Below are 21,644 nucleotides of genomic sequence, written 5' to 3'. Positions count from 1 at the left end.
GTTAGACAATATTGTCTAAGGTAGACAATATTTTGTCTAAGGTAGACAATATTTTGTCTAAGGTAGACAATATTTTGTCTAAGGTAGACAATGTTGTCTAAGGTAGACAATGTTGTCGAAGGTTGACACTATTTTGTCTAAGGTAGACAATGTTGTCTAAGGTAGACAATATTTTGTCTAAGGTAGACAATGTTGTCTAAGTTAGATAATATTTTGTCTAAGGTAGACAATGTTGTCTAAGGTAGAAAATGTTGTCTAAGATAGACAATGTTGTTTAAGATAGACAATGTTGTCTAAGGTAAACAACGTTGTTGAAGGTAAGACAATATTGTCTCTAAGGTAGACAATGTTTTGTCTAAAGGTAGACAATGTTGTCTAATGTTATCTAAGGGAGACAATGTTGTTTTATGCTAAAATTTCAATTGAATGAACACAGCCATCAACAGCATGATGATTTTCTGTGTGCACTGTCACAGTTGCTATAATGTTGTAATACCATAATAATAATATATTTTCTTTTTATGTTTTCATTTTCTTTCTGCAGCCAATCCCAGGCTGTTATTTGCCAACCGGAGAGACATCCGGATCATAGATGCTGCCATTGCCACAAACGGCAGCACTGTCGACCTCGACCAGACCCAGGTCATCATCGACAATTTAGAAGATGCAGCAGCAGTGGACTTCCTCCACTCACGCTGCTTCATCTTCTGGACAGATGTAAGCAACGAAATGATCAAATATACATATTGCAACGGCACACAAAAAGCCATAGATATAGTGACCACAGGACTCATTGCAGACGGTCTGGCGTGCGACTGGATCGGTATGAAACTTTATTGGACAGACTCAGAAACAAACAGGGTGGAGGTGAGCGAGCTGGATGGCGGCTCGAGAAAAGTTTTATTTTGGCAGGATTTGGATCAACCAAGGGCAATAGCATTAGATCCAGAAAATGGGTAAGTACAAATACCAACCTGGTGTGATTTGAAACATTTCTTGTAATAAAAACAGATTATAATTTCCACCAATGACACTTGACATGAAATTATACAAGTAAGACTCCAATATTGCAGAACGGAAACTATACAGTTCTTGCGACTATAGGCCTAGGCCTATATGTTGTGGAGGTTGGTGGTCTGCGACCAGCATCCATCTTCAATGCCGACTGATATTGGGTTCGATGGTTATGAGAAACTTGGTCATCTGATCAGAAGTGTTGACTTCTACTGGTCAGATGAATGGATGAGAGAGTTGTAGGTGGGTGAAAGTTGGTGGTGCCCTTTGTCTCTGTTTAAGTAAAAAAATTTCCATAGCTCAAATTGTCCCTCCAAGAAGAAATGAATGATGTAACTTCCGTTGATTCCTTATGTATTTCTTTCAAACCATAACATTTCCCTCCAAACACCAAATTTCCCAGGAATGAGGTTCTCAAATTGCCCACTTTTCCCCAGGACTGCCAAGATGCATGCCTGTCGTTTTGGGACAAACCATTTGAAGTTCAAGAAAGGTACAAATGTAGCACAGAAAGTCTTTGTAGAAACCAGTAAAAATGGTATTAAAAGTCAACGAGTCACACATTTCAGGTCTGAATTTTACACCAAAACACTTCCTGCCACAAAATCCCAACTTGAACTTATCATGCTGGTAGTGCTACTCTAAAGTAGTAAACAAACTGGTGCAGTTCTGCTAAACTCACTATCATGGGATTACTTCTGCATAGTCAGGGGCCTTGCAAGATAAACATGACCTTTGACCTTGTGGGTACCCAGAATTCAAAACCGAGGTGTCCATCATCTGTCATGCTGTCAGGGTATTTGATTTGAGCCTATTGTGGCCTATTATGCTCCCTATTGTGCTGTATTGTCCCAACCCTTGCCACCTATGTGTACATTTGTTTGCATTGCTATTCAGGTGGTACCACCTAAGCTGGGATTAAAGTAAACCAGTAACAAAGTGAGTCCAAAATAAGGGCGATTTTGGAGGGATGAAATGTTGGAAAATTTGCCAAACAATTATGATTTGAACAAAACTTTTTACACTAGCTGATTTGTAAGCTTAGAGGGGAATAAAATTGAAAGTACTACAGGCATTTTGATTTGACAGTGACTTTTAAACTGTTGGTGTTGAGCGTAACAAGATGAACAGAAAGTTGCGGTCGCTTCAATTCACTACTTGAATAATCAATGTTTGGAAAATCTCAACCTAGATCTTTGAATTGGATATGGTGCATTGACACTGTAGACCTGTCAATCATTCAAGAATTTTAAAAAGTCTAGCATTCAGAGTGTTGTGTAAACTGTAAATATGTGTGTTCAAAATGGTACAGGTTTGCATGCATGTATTTTGGTTTTCGTCCACCATTGGTGTAGATGTTGAGAAAAATTTTTCGGTGATATCTTGTATTTTTGTTGTGTTGCCGATGCCCATCTATTATTCAAGAGAAATTGGCTTTCCTCAAATTACAGTAGCCAGGGAAAGTAGGAACTAGGAGTGGAGTGCTGAACAGAAACAATACCGGTCATTATGCAATCGCAAGGAGTGTACTGTAGCATTTTGTTGTATTGTGTATTGCCGTCACTTGATCAGAAAAAAAGCGATATATCGATCAAAAGTCGCTATATATTGGTTTCCCTCAACTTCAGTAAAGTTGTTTTCTTTAAACTTCCGTGGTCGTGCCTGTCAGCGTATCGCGTACAAGCGTAAACACAAAAGCAATAAACAATCACTCTGATTGGCTGATCAAAGCACTTGACAACAAGCCGGCTGACCCATTGGTCTTGGTAGCGCGTAGCGTAGGCGACCTTGTCACTTCTACGCGATCGCAATTCAACAGCGCGTACCCGGACCACGGAAGTTTAAAGAAAACAACTTTAGTGATGTAGGTGCGTATTTCACTTGTCGCAGTATCAAATCGCACATGTAAAAATAATTGCTCAGAGCGTATACGCATGCGTACAAGGGTGGTTTGTCAGCACCATTGCAGCGCAACCACAAAAAAGCATTGACGTCACTACCGAAGTTGATGTGATCAAGAATATAGCATGCCCTATAATTTGCTTCACCTCAAGTTCGGTAGTGACAACAATGCTTTTTCGCGGATGCTCCGCAAGCGTGGCAACAAACCACCTCTGTACGCGTGCATGTTCACTCAGCGCGTTTAACTTTACATGTGCGATTCGATACTGCAGCGAGCAAAATACCCATGTCACTACTGAACTTGAGGTGAACTTGAATTCATCCTATAGTTACTTGCGAGAAGCGATTCATTTTTTGACCAATGAAGATGATCGTTCTTCCTAAAGTAACAAAATCTGTACAGATCATTGGTCAAATCTCCAAAACTTTTTGCCAGCCTCTGAAGTATGATTATAATATGAAGTTTATTTGTATTTATAAACTTGTAGCCATGGTTACCACATAACTTGCCATTTCACATAAATATTGTTTGAAAGTTTGCACATTCATTGAAATAAATTTTTAAAGTAAAATTTTAGAAATTGGAGAAAATTTCTCACTGCTTGAAATTAGGCCATATTTTTGCATAAGAAATTGCCATAAAATAGAAACTATTACATTTTGTCAAAAATGCTCTGATATACAGTGTTTTCCTCCGATTAGCACTATCACCTGTAATGAAAAGCCAAAATAAAAAAGACAAAAAGTATGGCAGGCCTATAGACTCATCAATCATTTTGGCTTCATAATAAAAGGTCTGTTGAAAAGTGCAAATTTAGACACTAGGTAACCACGGATGCAGAACGCCTTAGATTCACTAGGAACAGAATAGGGCAAATTGGAAAACAAGTGTTTAGTTAGGGTGGTAGCGTGATCAGAAGAAAAATGAAGGCTTTCCCACAATCCTTTGCAGTTACCTGCAAAAGTTCTTAGGTTGGCAAGTATGAAAAAGCTTCATACTTTGGTTCACCTCAACTTCGGTAGACTAGTCGTAAGTGAGTATTTAGCTGGTTGTAGTCCCGGTTGTAGTATTGAATCACACATACATGTACAAGAGCAGTTTGCTCGCGTGCATGCGACACAACAGGAAAGAAGCATTGACGTTGCTACCAAGATTGAGGTGAACCAAAGTACCGGTATAGGAAAAAGTGATTTCAATTTGGAAAATTTTCATTCACACAAGAAAGAATCGGCAGCTATTCATGAGAATTGTTAGCGGAAGACAAGGTTTTATTTTTGCGGTTAATTTTAGAACCCCGAATTAAAAAGCCTGCGAAAATGTATGCAGTGCATTATGGGAAATCTTCTCTATGACACGTGATGGCAGTGTCAATGCAACCCATCAGGGCTGTTAGTCAAGTAAAAAAAAAGACAAAAAAATGCCAGTTTTAATAATGACACTATGGAAATGAAAAGTTAAAATGGATGATTGATAGTAACTGTGAATTGTTGTAATTATACTTTGGCTGTCACAGTGATCAATGAGTGGTGACCTATTCACCTACTATTTGTTCGAAAAATATGTGTGATTGGTAGGGTTGGGTGTTTAATTTGACTGCTCAGTGTCAGAAGTGGGTAAGTGCAATAGCTGCCAGGTGAACATTTGGTAATTTACACACAGTATATTGTACCTATCTATACGTGGCAGCTACACATGGCAGCTATATTGCACATACCCACTTTTGGCACTGAGCAGTTGAATTGTGGTAAGATTTTTGAAATGTGTGTCAGTCAATATGGTAGAGTAGTAACGGTTATAATTGGTACCGGTTAGTCGGTTATAATTTTGAAAACGGTTCAAAATTGGGTTAGTTAGTAGTAGTTTCACACCATCTGCTTTATAAATCACACCATCACCAGGCCTGGCAAAATGTTAAAAATTTCCCAGGAATATGGACAAATTTCCCTCCATACATGTATTACCAAATTGCTCGGGAATGAGATTCCAGAATTCCCCATTTCTTACAGGCCTGACCATCGCAATGAAAATTAAGTGAAATTGAAGTTAATAATGATGGTGAACATATCAAATGTTGTTAATCTTGAGGCTGTAGACCTATTTAAATTTTAAACAGGACTACAGGAGACCACAATTCTACTCAAAGTTGTAATTTTCAAATTGAAAAACAGGTTACAGTATAATTTTTCACGCACCTCCAGCCTTTGAGGTAAAAGCCCACAATTGAATGATATTGGCACCTTTAATTTTTGAGCATTTATGGCATGTAATCCTGGTGGTCTTTTCACATTGCATTTGCAGTATGCACTGAATATCATCAAAATGTGCTGGGTGCATCGGAGAAATATATGCAAATTTACATGCCATGTAGCTATAGCGGAGTTCATACTCAAGATTGTAGTATAACCTCTTTGGAGCAATCAGAAAGTATAGGCCTACAACATGTATGAAGCTACAGACCCTATAAAGTATAAACACAGGGATCCTATAAAGATCAGTCTTTCCAACTAAAATCCGAAACTGAGGTTACCAATATCATCAGGGTGGTAGCATTTATTTTAACCATAGTGATCACCAACAAGCAACACACTGTTGAGCAAGAAATGTTGGCATAGATTTATGCATTTTCAATATTTGATTATTTTCCTGATAATTTTTTTTATAATTTTGGTTGAAAAATTTCATGAGCTCTTTTCAAATATTGTAGAACAAAAATGGCATTTTTCGTTATCCCCCCAATTTCAACTTCAAATTCACCTCTTCTGGTGCACCACACATGAATTTGAACCAAAAAGACAATAACCGGGACAATAACCAGTAATATAATTATTACCTGATCTTTATCATCAATTGCCGTGATTTATCAACAGTGTTCAAATTCAAACAATGGAGCTGTCAGTCTTCAACTACCAATAAACAATACCTATTCACTAGTTGCACAACATTAGGTAGGCGCCTCTATGCATAATTAATGGCTGATATTAGGGAACATGACATTTTGATCTGATAGATACAAAATATTCTGACAATGAATAGTCATTTTTCATTTTTATGTACTATTCTTTTCAAAAGTTTTTCATTATCGTGTAATGTGTATTCATTATTTTTCTTTGTGTTTGTTTTCGCAACTTACAATTGTAGGCATTTTTAATGGGATTTTGGGCTATTCCAGTTGAAATCCACCCACCCCATGTGGAAGACATGAGCTTAATCTTTCATACATAGAGTATGTATTTCAAGTTGATACTTGAATGGATGACTCCATTTGAAATCTGCACCCCCTGTGTGGGAGGTAACTGTCATAGCTTCCTCAGGGGGTGTATGGATTTCAACTGGAATATCCCATTATTGATTGTGTATAGAACTTTGGCAGAACTGCAACATATTTTTATGAGTCTTTTCTTCATGAATATATTTTCATGAGGTTTCACATATAGGCAGATGTCATCAACAATTTCAATTTTCATCACTTCATTTTCATTCAAGTTAATGTACTTTGTTCAAGTGCAGGCCTAATCAATAATTTTTCTATGTATCCCCCCAACTGAACTCGGACATTTGAAATGGGATAAAGTTGATTTGTGAGGAAACGAACATTGGCATGAGGTGAGGAAAGAAAATTAACATGTTTTAAGGCAGGTTCACTGGTAGTCCTGCCAGCAAGACTTCAGTCTTTATCATAATGACATCTACGGACCTGAAGTCATGCAGCGGTATATAGGGATGCACTGTACGTTTAAGAAATCCGAACTTCAAGCATCAAGAAATATACCTTGTATTTGTCAGTTTTACCTCAGAGATGCTGTAGACCCTCTCTACACAGTGTAGAAACATCACAAGTAGAATGCTGCTCAATATGATAAATCCAAATCATGAAAATTAAGACAATTTGCAGAGCAAAATTTTGACCACTTTTGCACTAAGTAAATTACTCCCATGCAGATTGCAGGTTTTGCCAACTCAAGGAATTTTGAACCGACCCAAAAGATGAGATCAATGTAGATCAATTATCTCAACTTTGTGAGTACAGACTAGTACAGTGGGATTAAAATCATCAGTGCACGCCCAAACTCTGGTACAATGGGATTAAAATCATCAGTGCATGCCAAACTGTCCTTGAGAGAGTTCCTCAGCTACATCCTTAGAGCCCAAAATGAGCCCACATATTGTGATGTTTCTTATTTGTGGAAAAGATAGCAATAGAGTGAACTGTAACTCTAGGTATGACGAAGTTACAGTTACTGGAACTAGGTTCACTGGGTGTTACAGGGAACCAAGGACTATTTTCAATGAACCAGGGACTAAATGGCCCCCGGCCTCCACCTATTTCCCAGCCTGCGAGGCAGGTGGTTCGAATTCTTTTAAGTAGGGTTGCTCAGTGGGAATCTTGTTTTTTATTCTTGCAAATGACCCTAAAAAATCACAAAATTCTGTAAAAAAATTGCTTTTGTCACATTTTTCAGTCAAAATCAATCCACTATAGCAAATTTATATAGCCAAAAAAGCCCCAAAATATTCCTGCTTAAATTGCAGGATTTCCTGCTTTTTGTGGTCCAAATTTCTGCACTTTCTTATAATTTCAGCCCGCTTTTTGGCCTTTTTAATGCATTTCACACGCTTTTTCAGGCTTTTTCAAACTTTTCAGGTTTTTTATGGATGATCATTCTCATGCCTAGGGACTGTAAGGACTGTGTTGATTTTTTCATCCCTAAAATGCAAATTTTGAAGGTATTATGGGGTGTTCCAATAAAAATTTCTTTAATGTGTTACACTGTTGTATATTTGTCATCAACAGTTATCTAAGTTGTTCATCACAAAAATAAAATAACCGCCAATTCAATACAACATTAGTTAGGAGTCTCATTGATGAATAACATGAATAACCAATCCAATGAGTTTTTTTGTGTGCAATTGTCCCCAGCCCTTTTGCTGAATTACACCTTTTATTAGCCAACTGATGAATCAAACCTGACAATTGCAAATTATTTCTTGCATAAAAACCAAGTGAGATTGATTGCAGCATTGTGTTGCCAGGGAACCCAAATGATCTCATCCATAATCAGCAAAGTTCAACTGGGATTGTTCACTGTGTAATTATTGGAACCCAGTTCCAAGGTGTAAGGGGATGAGACTTTATTTTCCATTACACTCAATGGTAAGCCAAGTTCAGTGAAATGTATAGAACATTGAATTCTGTTCCTGGGTGATTGTGAGGTAAAGGCAGTAAATTTAGATCCTCCAGTGTCTTGTCAATAAATTAATTTTTTTAAATTGCTCACTGATGTCTGCCAATGTGAATTGTGTCAATTTCTTTCAAAAGTACAGTTCGTCTATACATTAAATCATACAATTTATTATGAATTGTGGAGAATTGCATTGAAAGGCACATGAATAAACTACTTTGAATTGAATTGTATGTATGTGTATTGTAGCCAGAACAAAGAAATGCATTATATAATTGATCATTGTACAAATTTTGAGAAAATGCATTTGATTTGTTACAAGTTGACCAATCATGGTAATCTCGGGTCACTGTGGAAACTAAGCACTCAGTATCACTATCAGTGTGTGAAGACATTATGCGACTTGCACTACACTGTCTCAGCGTGAAGTTGAGAGTAACGCCATGTTAGATTTTGTAGTGGCAGACTCGAATCAGTGCGTTTAAGTAGTTGCGTCACCAGCGTACAGAAAAATTGCCCTTCTCCGTGTGTGTATCGCCTACCGGATTAGGTAAGCACGCCTTGCGATTTGAATCTGCCACCATGAAATCCAACATGGCGTTGCTCTCAGATGAGACTCGGTATAGTATCTCAAACATTTTCATCTATCAAGGCACAGTTCTGTAATGTCAATATCATTGAACACTCACAAAATGACCTTTGAATGCATTGAGTACAAGAACTCATACTCCAGTCCACAACTTGGGGTCAAGTTTTGTGTTTTGATTGTGCGATGGCAGCTATTGAACTACGCACTTGGAGTTGAGACCATTTTGAGCTAAAATGATCTCATCTCCAATGGCAAAGTTAATAATCTCCATTCAACAAGCATAGCTCAAAAGTTGACCTTAATAGTGAAGTGTGAGTTTTTGTAACACACTCAGAGGTCATTTCAATGCATTGTGAAGTCAATTGGGGTCAAGAACTATGTACTGAAGATGAGCATGTTTGTTTGAAATGTCTGGGTGAAATACTTTAATGCACCATACATTTGTACTTCTGTAGCACTAATGGTAAGCTGTAATAAGTAATATAATCATGCACACTTCACTCTATGTTAGGCATCAATATTTTAATATTTGATAATGAAATTGTGTAATGAAATGTTAACGCCATAAATGTGAAGCTCCTAATGTTCAGAATGGATGAATATTAATGGTTCATGAATCTGAAACGAGTCAAATAAATATAAAAAGAAGGTAATTTACGGTTGCGATTAGATATATGATGCGTGGAATTATTGAATTTTAATTAAGATGAAGTGTAATGCGATATTTGGTCGCGCTTCTTGTCCATAATGATGGTAAGAGTAGCACATCAATAAATCTTTTTCTGGGTGGCCTGGTTTCTTTTATCACTATGGACCACAATGGCCTCAACCCAACGGCATAGTCCAATAACCTCAATTAAACAATCATAATGCAAAATTTGACCTCAAGTTGCAGAGTATGAGTTTTTGTACTCAAATTTTCAAAGGTCATTCAATGAATGCAAATGTATTGGGGTTAAAGAACTGTGCCCTGGTAGATGAGCATGTTGTGGATCCTAATGTATGTGCATTGAGGTGGATTTTAATGCATGCAGAAATATCAGAAATTGTGAGAATATTAGGAATTGATTTTTTATTTCGCGCATAATTGTCATTGTCAAGTGCAAATTGGTTAGATGGATTTATGAATGTGCACTTTCTGGCTGTGTGCACAAATAAATTCCAGTTTTAAAATGTATTGAGTATGAAAATATTGAACAATGTCGATGGAAATTGGAGCATGCATATTGGTGTAAAATGCATTGTAAAATGTGTTTATGTTGATCAAATGTGTGGGAATGGAAGCGAAGGAGATTTTCTGAGAGGGAGGGAGGCGATTTGTGAGTTGAAATGAATTGAGTTCATCTAGTAATTGTGATGCCCAACATGTTAAGAAAGTTGGCACAGAAGAGTTGGTGCAAGGCTAAAAAAGCAACTGTTGAATCGGATAGCAATGTTTGTACAGTATTTTTGTGGGATCTGAGAGCACATCAGACATCGGATTGTATTCTGAATACGTGAGAATGTGCTTCTAATAATATCAAATAATTTTGATTTGTTTGAAATTGGCGATATAATTCAAAGTTTATGGCAAATTATTAAAATTTGTATTATATCGCAAATTTCAAAAAAAAGATCAAAATTATTTGATATCACTATTATCAGAAGGACATTCCTCATTCAGAATGCAATTTGGTGTGTCTGATGTGCTCTCAGATCTCACCAAAAATACTGTGCAAAGGTTGCTATCCGATTCCTTAACTTGGTTAAGAATTCTAAATCACTGTGCATTTTCGAAGACACGTACCGTACTGCTATGTTTTGATGTGACGGCTGATGGGTCACATATTGTGTGATATTTTAGTAGATGCACGACTTGCCAATCATTCACGCCAATCAAATATTTTAGTCCCAAGTATTTGTTTGCCTTTACACCCAAGGTTGCGATTTATTTGAATTGTCTTGATTACCAATTTAACTTTTGATCTCAGTTAGTTTGAATATAGAACTGTAAAGTGGCCATGTATTTTTGTCATGGCTACAAATTCACATTGGTATCATACAAAATGTTGCAACTTTTGACCGAGAAATTAACCGCTTTGGTGTTAACTGTGGGAAATGCTGACATGTTTTGTGATAAGGATTTTATGTGAATTTTGCAACAGCATCAAGTTCTGATAAAAAATTGATACAAACGGCAAAAAAATGATCCATAAAGAACTGTGCCCTGATAAATGAGCATGTTGTGGATTTTATTGTACATACATGTATATAGTCCCAAAACTCCAAAATACTGCACCATAATGTTGGCATGATACATCAAAGCTGCAAGCCCCAATCAAAAATTCAAACATTGTGCTCTAGCCCTATACTGAGTGTGACACTGTGATGTGAAACAAATTGTAGTTTTCGCCATGGCCTCGCTGATTGGATTTGTCAGTTATGTTTAGCTCCAAGATTTGACATCGCCACAGTCACTCAATATTAAAACAGATCCCGGTCTCTACCATGGCGTGGCCGACTGGCTGGCCGGGTATCGGACTTACTTTAGATAGCTGACTGACTGGAGCGTTGCTATGCGCAACATCAGCTTTTCACTGCAGGCAGTCTATTGATGTTGAATGTACATGTTGTTAAAAAAAAATTGATGATAAAATTTCACACAACTCAAGAGAGTTGAAAGTCCCATTATATTGAAACATAGATTGTCAGTGCTGTATGATTGAAATAGATTGAAAATAAGAACATGGTTAACAATTGCACATTGTTTTATGGACAATGTCAGTTTTAAAAGTAGCAACATGACATGTTGCAATAAGTTCATTCTTAAAAGTCAATTAATTAGGTCACCAGGATAAGTCTATGGAACCCAAACTCTGACAGTGCTGACGAATTTGATATTAAAATATGATTTGTTTGGCTAAACATTCTCCACCGCCTGCACCAAATTTTGAAAAGCAAGTTTTTCCACCCACATGTATTCTCTCCTACTATACCCAAGAAAAACTGGGGAGACAAGTCTGGAAATAATTTAAAACCAAATTGAATATACTTGCCTATATAGGCCTATATGCAATCCAGCAAATTCCGTTGACCAATACAATTTTGTCTTTTCAGTGGTATTAGTTTAACATTGAAAACAATGCTATATTTTGCTTAGAAAAATTGTAAATAGATTTATTTATTCATATGTTGCCATAATTAATCCAACTCATTTTACCTGATTGTACCACCTAGATGCGTATCATGTACACTCAACACTCATTTTTATAAAATTTAAAACACTGTTGTCATCATAGATGTATGTGATATGCAATCAAGCAAAATGAGTCGGTAATCAGGCCAAGACCAATTTCAGTTTTCAATTTCATGATTTGTGCTAATTTCAGAGCTTTATTTGGATGAAAACTCCCAACATAATTGGACTTTGGTCCCAGAGATTTGGTCATTTCAGTGTTGCTCAGAACAGTAATTTATACAAATGAAATTGAACATATATTTATTGGTCGTATCTCACAATCAGTATTAGCGACAATTGACTCATTTAGCTTGATCATATCACATATATATTGTCATGGTGGATTGACGATATTAGAGATTCCAACTGGAGAAACGATTCATGAGTTATTGAATGTAAATTGTCGCTAGTATAATGGTGCCAGAAAGCTGAAGATCGGTTTCATCTTGGTAATACAACACTGTCACTAATACTTCATAAACGCAATTGAAAATCTGTTCAATATTACGGTTGATATTGAATGCATGCCTTTAAAAATGTCTGCAGTTTATAATGTTTACAAATTCTTATAATTGTGATAAAAAAATTGTCTAATGAACTATCAAGGCTCATAATTGTATGCAGGGTTGTAGCTCGCTGGGCGGTGGCGGGCGGCCCTGCCCGCACTATTAATTTCCACCCGCACTCAAGTTAATTTTGAGCCCAAATACCTGGCACTCCAGTCTCAAATGTTTCAAAATCAATGAACAATCAGTTTAAAAATGAGCAATTCTTATCAAAATTTCAATTTTTTTTACCATTTCATATAAATTTTACCCGGCACTAAAATTTGCTTAGCTATAACCCTGATTGTATGATATTTTGAGGTGAACTGATAATTATAATGGATGGGGACTGATTTTTGCACTTTTGTCAAAATATTTGATTCGCAGACAACTTTTTTTTTGGGGGGGGGGTGAATTTATCACCCATGTTTAGCTTTCGGCCATTTGTTATTTTACTATTTTATGCCTTTTTGGTCCAAAAATGTCCAAATCTGCCCTCAGTCCAAAAAGGTCCAAATTTTGAAAAGAAGTCCACTTTTTCAAAATCAGCACCCCTAATAAATCCTGGCTACAGGCCTGTATACAATTGTGTCCATGCATCATAACAGTAAAATAACTTCCGCAGCTTATGAATGTTAATAGCGGTCAGACCCAATATGAGGTTAGAGATAATTTTCATCTTGTAATAAAACACTGCCACAAGTGCCAGGTTGAATTCCATAGCTCTAAGTCTAGCTGGGTTTCTCCCATCTTTCTGTATCCAGCAAATAACATCCCAGTGTTAGGGTGAAGATGATAAAAGTGCACACATGAACTTTCCAGTTGATAACTTTTTTCACTCTGAAGGAGGGGGAGTAGTATGAACTTCTGCATTCAGTCTAGGGGCCCTTGTGAGATGACACAAGTCCAGCGGTCATTAAAAGTCTAGTGACTAGGATGTAAAGTTGCAAACCATCTGATCACTGAAGTACTGTGAAGTCCCTGTCACTATGGACCACAATGGCCTCATCCCAATGTCATAGTTCAATAACCTCAATTAAACAATCACAAGTGCAAAATTTGACCTCAAATTGCAGAGTATGAGTTTTTGTACCCAAATTTTCAAAGATCATTCAATGTATGTACAAATGTATTGGGGTTAAAGAAATGTGCCCTGATATACAGGGTGTCTCAATAAAAATAGGCCCTGTGGATAGTGGGACATAACTTTAAATATCAGCAGTAAATTAAAACTTTCTTGCAGATTCAAAATCCATGAAGTGTTTTCTATAGATTGGTGCATACATTATCAAAATCCGTTCACTCATCACTGAGATAATTGGAAAACTACAAATAGACTCATTTTGGACCTTTCCATGGGACAATACATATTTTTGTGCTGCATTGTAGTTTAGAATGGAAGAAATTAATGAAGTTAATGGTTGACTAAGTATTGTATGTCGAAGCTGCCAAAAAGATCGATTTTCATTATCTAAATCAATAATAATATTATTGAAAAATAACACCTTGCTGTTTTGCGAAACTTCATACTATGAAACCTTGCTTGATTTCTTGTTGCTAATGAGTAATGTACGTTTTACAAAAGTGATGAACCACAGGACCTACGCAAGTCTATCCGTAATATCAATGCAATTTTTCCAAAGCTCACTACCATTTGCAATATGATGTGAACTATACCAAATCCCGAAAAATGTCCTTGAAATGCTTTAGGCATCTTGAATGAAATCAAAAGTGTATTTTTTAATGTGGATAAAATGTTCAATATTTGGAATTAGAAGAAAGCTGGGCCATCAATTAACACTTTTTTTTTCTCCACCCCCCATCATTCAATGTTGCGACACTTTAGAGACGCGTTGAACACATTTGCACGTTTCAACATGGCACGGGGGAGTGGGGGGGGGGGACGAATTTTCCCCTAACGACGCTTTAATGTTTCAAGACATATTTCGGGGAATTGTAGGTAGGAGATTATTTATTGATCAGCAACTATGCTCGCTTTCTGTTATTGACGTTGTTTATCACCATCACTACTATCACCTGGACATTTCATTTTGATATAAAGAGCGACATTTTCACGATTTTTTTTTTTTTTTTAGAGCACATCAGACATATCGAATTGCATTTCAAAAACGAGGAATGTCCTCCTGATATCAAATAGTTTGTTAAATTTCGAGATAATGCCATTTTATGGCAAATGATTAATAATTGATATTTTTGAAATTGTCCAGTCCTCGAAGTAAATTGTATAAATTTAATGATATTATACGGGAAAAGCCGTCTATCATCTGAAAATTTTTACCTATTTTTTTTTTACATATTGAAGATAAAGGTTTTTTTCCCAAATTACAAAACAGAAACAAATTCTTTTGGGGGAAAAACTTGATATCTTCAATATGAAAAAGGTTAAAATGTTCAATTGAAGGTCGGCTTTTCATCCTGCTACATACACCAAGTACAATGTACATATCATTAGATTTATGAAGTTAAGGTAGTATTGATGCATTTTCTAGAAATTAGAAAATGATTTGAGCATATTTTAAACAGATTAATTGAGTAAGGTAAAGTACACTGATCAATATGCCTTTTGTTTGTTTCGGACATACGGTTTCCATAATACATCAATTTATATTTTCTTTGTATCCTATTGTTTTGTCAATAATCGATATAGTTAATGAGCTAAAAAGGACTGGAAAGGCTCATTAATATGTAATTTTGCCAATATTTTGCTAAAATCAATGCTTGTTTTAAATGTTCAGGAAGTAGCCTTTTTAATTTGCATAATTTGCCATTTGAAACTTGGTCAACGAGCTAATTTGCATAAATGCTAATTAATTATGCAAATATGCAAATTAGGGGCTAATTTCACTATATAATACATTGAACATATTAGAAACACTTTGACCAAGTTTCGAGGCAAAATTATGCAAAATAAAAGTACTTCTGAACATTTATGCAATGGATTTTAGCAAAATATTGGCAAAATTATATGTTAATGAGCTGCTCCAGTCATTTTAGCTCATTAACTTTATTGATTATTGATAAAAACAATAAGATACAAAGAAAATATAAATTGATATATTTTGAAAACCGTATGTCCGATTGACTCAAACAAAAGGCATATTGATCAGTGTACTTTGCTCTACTCAATTAATCTGTTTAAAACATGTTTAGAGCACTTTTATAATGCCTCCATAACCACCTTAACTTCGAGCATGGTTAAATATATACAATACAAAAATATCAAAATTTTAATTATAATCGCATAATTAAAAAAAAACAATCAACAGGACATTCCTCGTATTCAGAATGCAATTGATATGTCTCATGCGCTCTCAGGTCCCACAAAAATACTGTGCAAATGTTGCTATCAGAGCCCCTTAACCCAAAGAGAAACATGTGAAAAACATTATTTGGGAGATTGATTGATTGATTTGGAACTCTATTCAGCAACACTTGGCATTTCCTTTTATTTAGTTTATAATAAACACATTATTGTTAATGTGTATTACTCATTGGAATGGTCCAAAATGTGTCTATTTGTACAAACTTAATTATCTCAGTGACATGTGAACGGATTTGGATCATTTTTGCACCACTGTTAAACAGACACTTCATGGGTTTTGAATATTTAAGAAATTTTTATTTTACTGCCGATATTTTAAGTTATGCCCATTTTTTTTATTTCCTATTTTTATTGAGACACCCTGTAGATGAGCATGTTGTGGATCCTAGTGTATTTAAAATCTATTATTCTATATGATAAAAGTTCTGATCCTGTAAGTCAGTGACCACGTCCACCATTCAACGTCAGGAGCATATAATGACACTAATGCAGGCTGGCTTTAATTTGTGATTTCTGCTACCTTTGCCCAATACATAATTAGCATTAGCAAGCAGCAAAACAGAATATATCTATAGAGCCTTCATTTTTCATACTCGCCCTCTTGCTTTTTTCTTTTTTTCTTTTAATTAATTTGTAAAAACAATTGCCTGAACATATGTCTACACAACCCTGCTCTGCAACAATACGTAGCTTAGGCCTAGGGAATGAATGACTTGGGTGTCAAAATAAGTGAATTTTGTTTTTCAAATTGTAAATTTCCCAAATTCTGCCCACATTTGGATGGAAAAGTGCACTAAATAGCTTCATAAACATGATAAAGGAAAGAATCACTAATGGTGTAACTTGAATCTCATACATATTCACTTTATTTTGCTTACTATTAATACTAATGTACTAGCAGTTGAGTGGAACTGGATCAAATTAATAAATATGGGCTAATCAAAGTAAGGAAATATTGACACAAAATAGCAGTGACTTTAATACCATTAGTAATAGTCGGCAGCATATGGGTTATGCCACATTTCACGACAAAAGAAAGTATCTTTACCAGAGTTGCCAAACTTGTCATTTGGAGGCCCAATTGGATGAATTTCAAAGATTTTCCTTGTGACTTGACCATTCCATGTAGAAATAGAACTTTTCGACATTGGCGTCATCAACTTTCGACATTAGCTCCCGCGACTAGTCTCCTGTCTCACAGAAACTAAAGGTTATACAGAAAAATTTGGTGAATTTTTTGATGATTTTGGGCTAAAACTATTTGGCAACCCTAATCTTTCCTAACATTTTATTTCTAGTTCTACATTGCATATTTGTCAATCCATTTCTATATGTTGATTGCAACATACATGTATAAAAATGTTGAACAAATCAGATAAAATGTAAAAAAAAAACCTTTTTGTTCAAGTACTAGCATATTAAATTGCGATAAAGTACAGTGAACCTCAGGAATAAAAAAGTGGTAGCCTAGGTCTAAAATTGCAAAAATTTATTTGGTAACATACTTGTGTGTTTTCTGCCATCAACATGACTTGTATGTACAGGGCTTTTTATGGTGCTTTGTTTACAACATCAGTTTGCTTTGTTTTCCAATTTATGACCAATGTTCGTTGTTGCAAAAGAGATGGTTGCCATCGTTTGCCTCTTTGTTGACTTCATGAGTTATATTTTGTTTGTGTGAAATCTTTTGTGATTCTGTATAAATTTTAATTTCAAAATAAGCATGTTATAACACAGCTGTATGTAGTGGGCAATGCAATGCATAGAAACTTACAAAGACAGATTTTGAAGTGTTTTTCAATAGCCATGCCATGCAGCCACTCAAGTGCACTTAAATGGATGAGTGTCAGATAGGGCGAAAAAAATCAACCAGATTGCGATTGGTGTGGGCAAAAAAAAATACAGCCATCAAGAAATGAGTGAACGAGCAGGCACATGGCCAAAAGCTACAATGTCACCCACGGTTTGTATTCATGATGTTGTTGAAATTAATTTTCCATAATATTGGTATGCAGGGGCACAGTGAGATACAATGCAATGTCTGGAGAAGAAAACAATGCCTGTCTTTGTGCCTGTAAGGCAATAGGTTGTGGATTCTGGTTTTGAAATATATCAAGAAAATAATACTAGTAATCGAAAATTAAGGATTCTGTTTGGAAATACTTTGCTTTCAATCAAAATTTCTGTTGTAGAAGTAAATTTATAGTTATTTCTCTTGACATTTCTGATCTTGTTTCAGAGAAAAGATTGTCTAATATATATGCCTTGTTTTTGGTGACTAAAACACATTGATGAATGTATAATGCTTCTTCAAGTTCTCGACTGAAAGTTTCTAAACCCAGCTCATTTAGTCAATTAGCTGTGCAGGGTACATATTCAATGCCCTGAGAATGCACTCGTAGCAATTTGACTAAAATTCAAACACACACACACGGCTTCTATGCTATATTTCACCCTCCCATGTCGCAAACACAATCGATAATCAAGACCACTTAAGAATTTCTTTTTTTCTTAAATGCGCCTACCCATTTCTTCCTCCCAACCAAATTTGCGATCACTAATAAGCGCTATATTCAGCTAGCGGAGAACAAATCTGATCCAATTTTGAAAGGTTTTGTATCGATTTTGCACTCCACTTTTACACACATGTACCTCGAGCGCTTCTTTCCATGGCTAATAACATGAACAGACACCCGTCAGAATAACCACGGGCCAAACCGAGACCCTTTTATTATAAGTTCTCTATGCTGCAGTGTTGGCTTTATTAATTTTGCACTGTGCAAGGTCACATGCACTGAGGCGAAGAAACGACTAATTATTTATTTTTGAGCCCTTTGTTATGGGTCATAAAAGGTCAATAAATCATTAAACTCTAACTCTCTTAGTGCAATATCATTTCAATGAACTGGGCCAATACATTAATTTTCTTTACAAATGAAATTGCTGCGTAAGTTTACCTTCATTGTTTGTTTAACGCATACGGTCCATAAATTATGGATCCTCGTTTTCTGCTTGAAATTTGAGCGTGTGCAAGCCTGTGTTGTGTATCATGCTCGCCGTTTTGATGATCTCATTTTGACAAATGGCAGTAATAAAATTAATCACTTAATGATATTTCATTATTAATAAGAAGGCATTTTTAGAAGCAGCCCGACTAAGCTGTGTCGTTATGTTTGGTGAAATTGAATTTCATATTCTGCAGTTCGAATACTTCAATTATTTCATTTATTTTGTTTGTTAAGAGCAGTATGGAGCTGAAATTTTCCTAATTAAATCAGTCTCTTCCATGGTTGATACATTTTACAAAATTAGCGTTTCTTAGTTTCAATCTGTTTTATCCATTTCATTAAGATTCTTTTTTGCATTCATAGTGACTTTTCCCAAATTGTTTTATTTAAAACAAGTCAGATTTGAAATTGCTGTAATATAAAACATGAAAAAAGTTTCAAAATAGCATGGCACTAACCCTTGTTAAGTGGTAGTATGGATGTGATTTTTGCAAAAAGATGAATATCCTTGCACTTTCAGTGAAAAAAATTGAAACTCAAGAATCTATCGCTATCGGTTATTCAATCAACTTGTTGCGATAGATTGGCATCTGAAGACTAGAATCATGTAGATTTGGTAAATAACCAGGGTTCAAAATTTTGGTTGTCCGTTAAGCCCAACACAACTAAAAAGTTGCCGGACAACCAAAATACTGATTCAAGTTGTCGCTGACAACCATAAATCTATAGCCAAAACTCACCTTTGTACATGTATCTTTTAGCGATGGTAGCGTATTTAAAATGTGAAACTATTTTGAATAAAATGAATGTGAATTTAAACATGGTTCCACCACCCAACTCAGAAACTCAACTTCACAGACATTATCTGTTTATTCAAGTATATTAATAGTAAAAACTTGTTCCAAATATGGACAACCAAAAACTTAGACGGACAACTAGAAATTGTAAACTGGTTGTCCGTGGGACAACTCATTTATTTTTCCTTAAATCGGACACTGTAAATAACAATTATGCCTTGTTCACTCAGCGATTTAGTCATACATATGTATAATGAAAGTCACAAAATAATGAAAAATTACCTCAACTTGTTTCAGAAATTATGTGACAGGAAACTCAAGATCAATTATCAGTAACCTTATAGGCCCTACATACATACCCCAAAATGTTGAGCCCCCCATGCATGATGATGGCATACCATCCCTGTGCATGACAGTGGCATCAACTGGTATTTATCAGGAAATATAAATAACAACATCAGGAACAATAAACATAAGAAAACAAGGAAAGAGAAAGTACAATTTGTTTTAAAAATAACTCAAATAATGTGATGAATTTGTGCCTAGGGTGGTGGATACAGGGAAGGTCAATACTTTTTAATTCTTCCATCATTAGAAATGCTATCCGATTACAGAATAATGACTGAGCGCTAAGAACAGCCTCACATTCAATGGCAAGGTTTTGTCGTCTGTATTCATAAGTATTGAGATTTGAACTTGACCTTGTAAGGTTAGGTGAGGAGTTTGGATACCCAGAATGCACAGTTTGAGTATAATATTGCAGGTATGTCAAGTCATTACTGAATGGTGGTGGTAGGGTTGAGAAACCTTGATGTTAAATAAACCCAGATTGTTCAGTCAGGACTGTTTTCCGTGCTCCTTTCAGCAATGTCGATATTCTCAAATTGTGCGCGCTTTGTCGCCAGGCCAGACATCCGATTTGAAAAATATTTGGCCACTAATTAAGTGGAAAGAAATTTTGGTCAATTTGGATACAACATTTTAGTCCGGCCTTTTTGTCAACAAAAGCATGGACTGTCCAACTTTACAGTGTGCTGCAGTGTGACCGCAAATTGTTCATTTAAGAGGAAGCCAGTTCATTTCATGAATAGAGACAGAGAACCGTTAGTAACAGATCAGCAGGTATTGTCCTGCTTTGTCCGAGGATATATCTTTACACTGTGCATGTGTATGCACAGTTCTGTAAAAGACCTGCATTGAAAACTTAGTGGTAGCGGTAGCACAGATGCTAAGGTATTCTAACTGCCAGTTTTATTTAGCAACATTGTCATAATTTGTTGCAAAACATATTTTAGGCCACTAGCAGCTGATTTTGAGTTTCCCATCACATAATTTCTGAAAACAAGTGAGGTAACTTTTTTCATTATTCATTATTTTTTCTGCCTTTCATTATATGACCAACACGCATGTAAAATGTGTTGTTATTTGCTGTTCACTCACATGAAGGTGGATGTTTAGCCCAAATGAGATTCAAAAGTATACCAAAAGAGTCTGCAAGGTTGACATCAAAATGTATGTTTTGATTTTGATTTTCCACAAAAAAAATAAATGGATATTCATCAGTTTTGATGCAAATATAACCAGTTTTTGTCGGTATTTTTTGGAAAATCACAATAATGAATTCAAAGTGAGGTCAGAAAATGAAGTGAGGCGGGTGATGGGAAACTCAAAATCGACTTTCCTTGGCCTTATGCAGAAAATCATGTCTACTCTGGAACATAGACACATCCATTCTGATTAAATGCAACAACAACACAATACACTCTGATTAAATGCAAAGAAAACAAAAAAACAAAAAACAACAACAAGCTAACAAAAAACGTCAACCTAGGGTCAATATTATGGAAAAAAGAAAAGGTACCTTTTCAGATGAAAATATGAAGACAAATCTGACATGATATTGTTTATACCCCAGCATGTAAACAGGCTGTTAGTAGCACCCCTGCCAGTGTGAGCAGTACTATTGTTACATGGGGTCATGGTCATTAATAACACCTTTGGGATGCCATAGATTCCCTTGGTCAGCTTTGGTCAATTTCTGAACTTGA

General features: G+C 35.8%; 1 protein-coding gene across 1 annotated transcript in view; it reads left to right on the top strand.

Moving 5' to 3' along the window:
* The window catches only part of LOC140167524 (low-density lipoprotein receptor-related protein 6-like), a 91,338-nt gene that overhangs the window by 33,985 nt on the left and 35,709 nt on the right, over window positions 1-21,644 (top strand). Inside the window, exon 2 of the mRNA XM_072190829.1 lies at window positions 545-956. Coding sequence (XP_072046930.1) covers window positions 545-956 — 412 coding nt within the window. The remainder of the gene's footprint in view (window positions 1-544; window positions 957-21,644) is intronic.

Source organism: Amphiura filiformis, chromosome 13 (assembly GCF_039555335.1).
Source record: "Amphiura filiformis chromosome 13, Afil_fr2py, whole genome shotgun sequence".
NCBI classification, from domain to species: Eukaryota; Metazoa; Echinodermata; class Ophiuroidea; order Amphilepidida; family Amphiuridae; genus Amphiura; species Amphiura filiformis.
The sequence above is the reverse complement of the archived record's forward strand: the minus strand, read 5'-3'. Positions and strand labels throughout refer to the sequence as shown.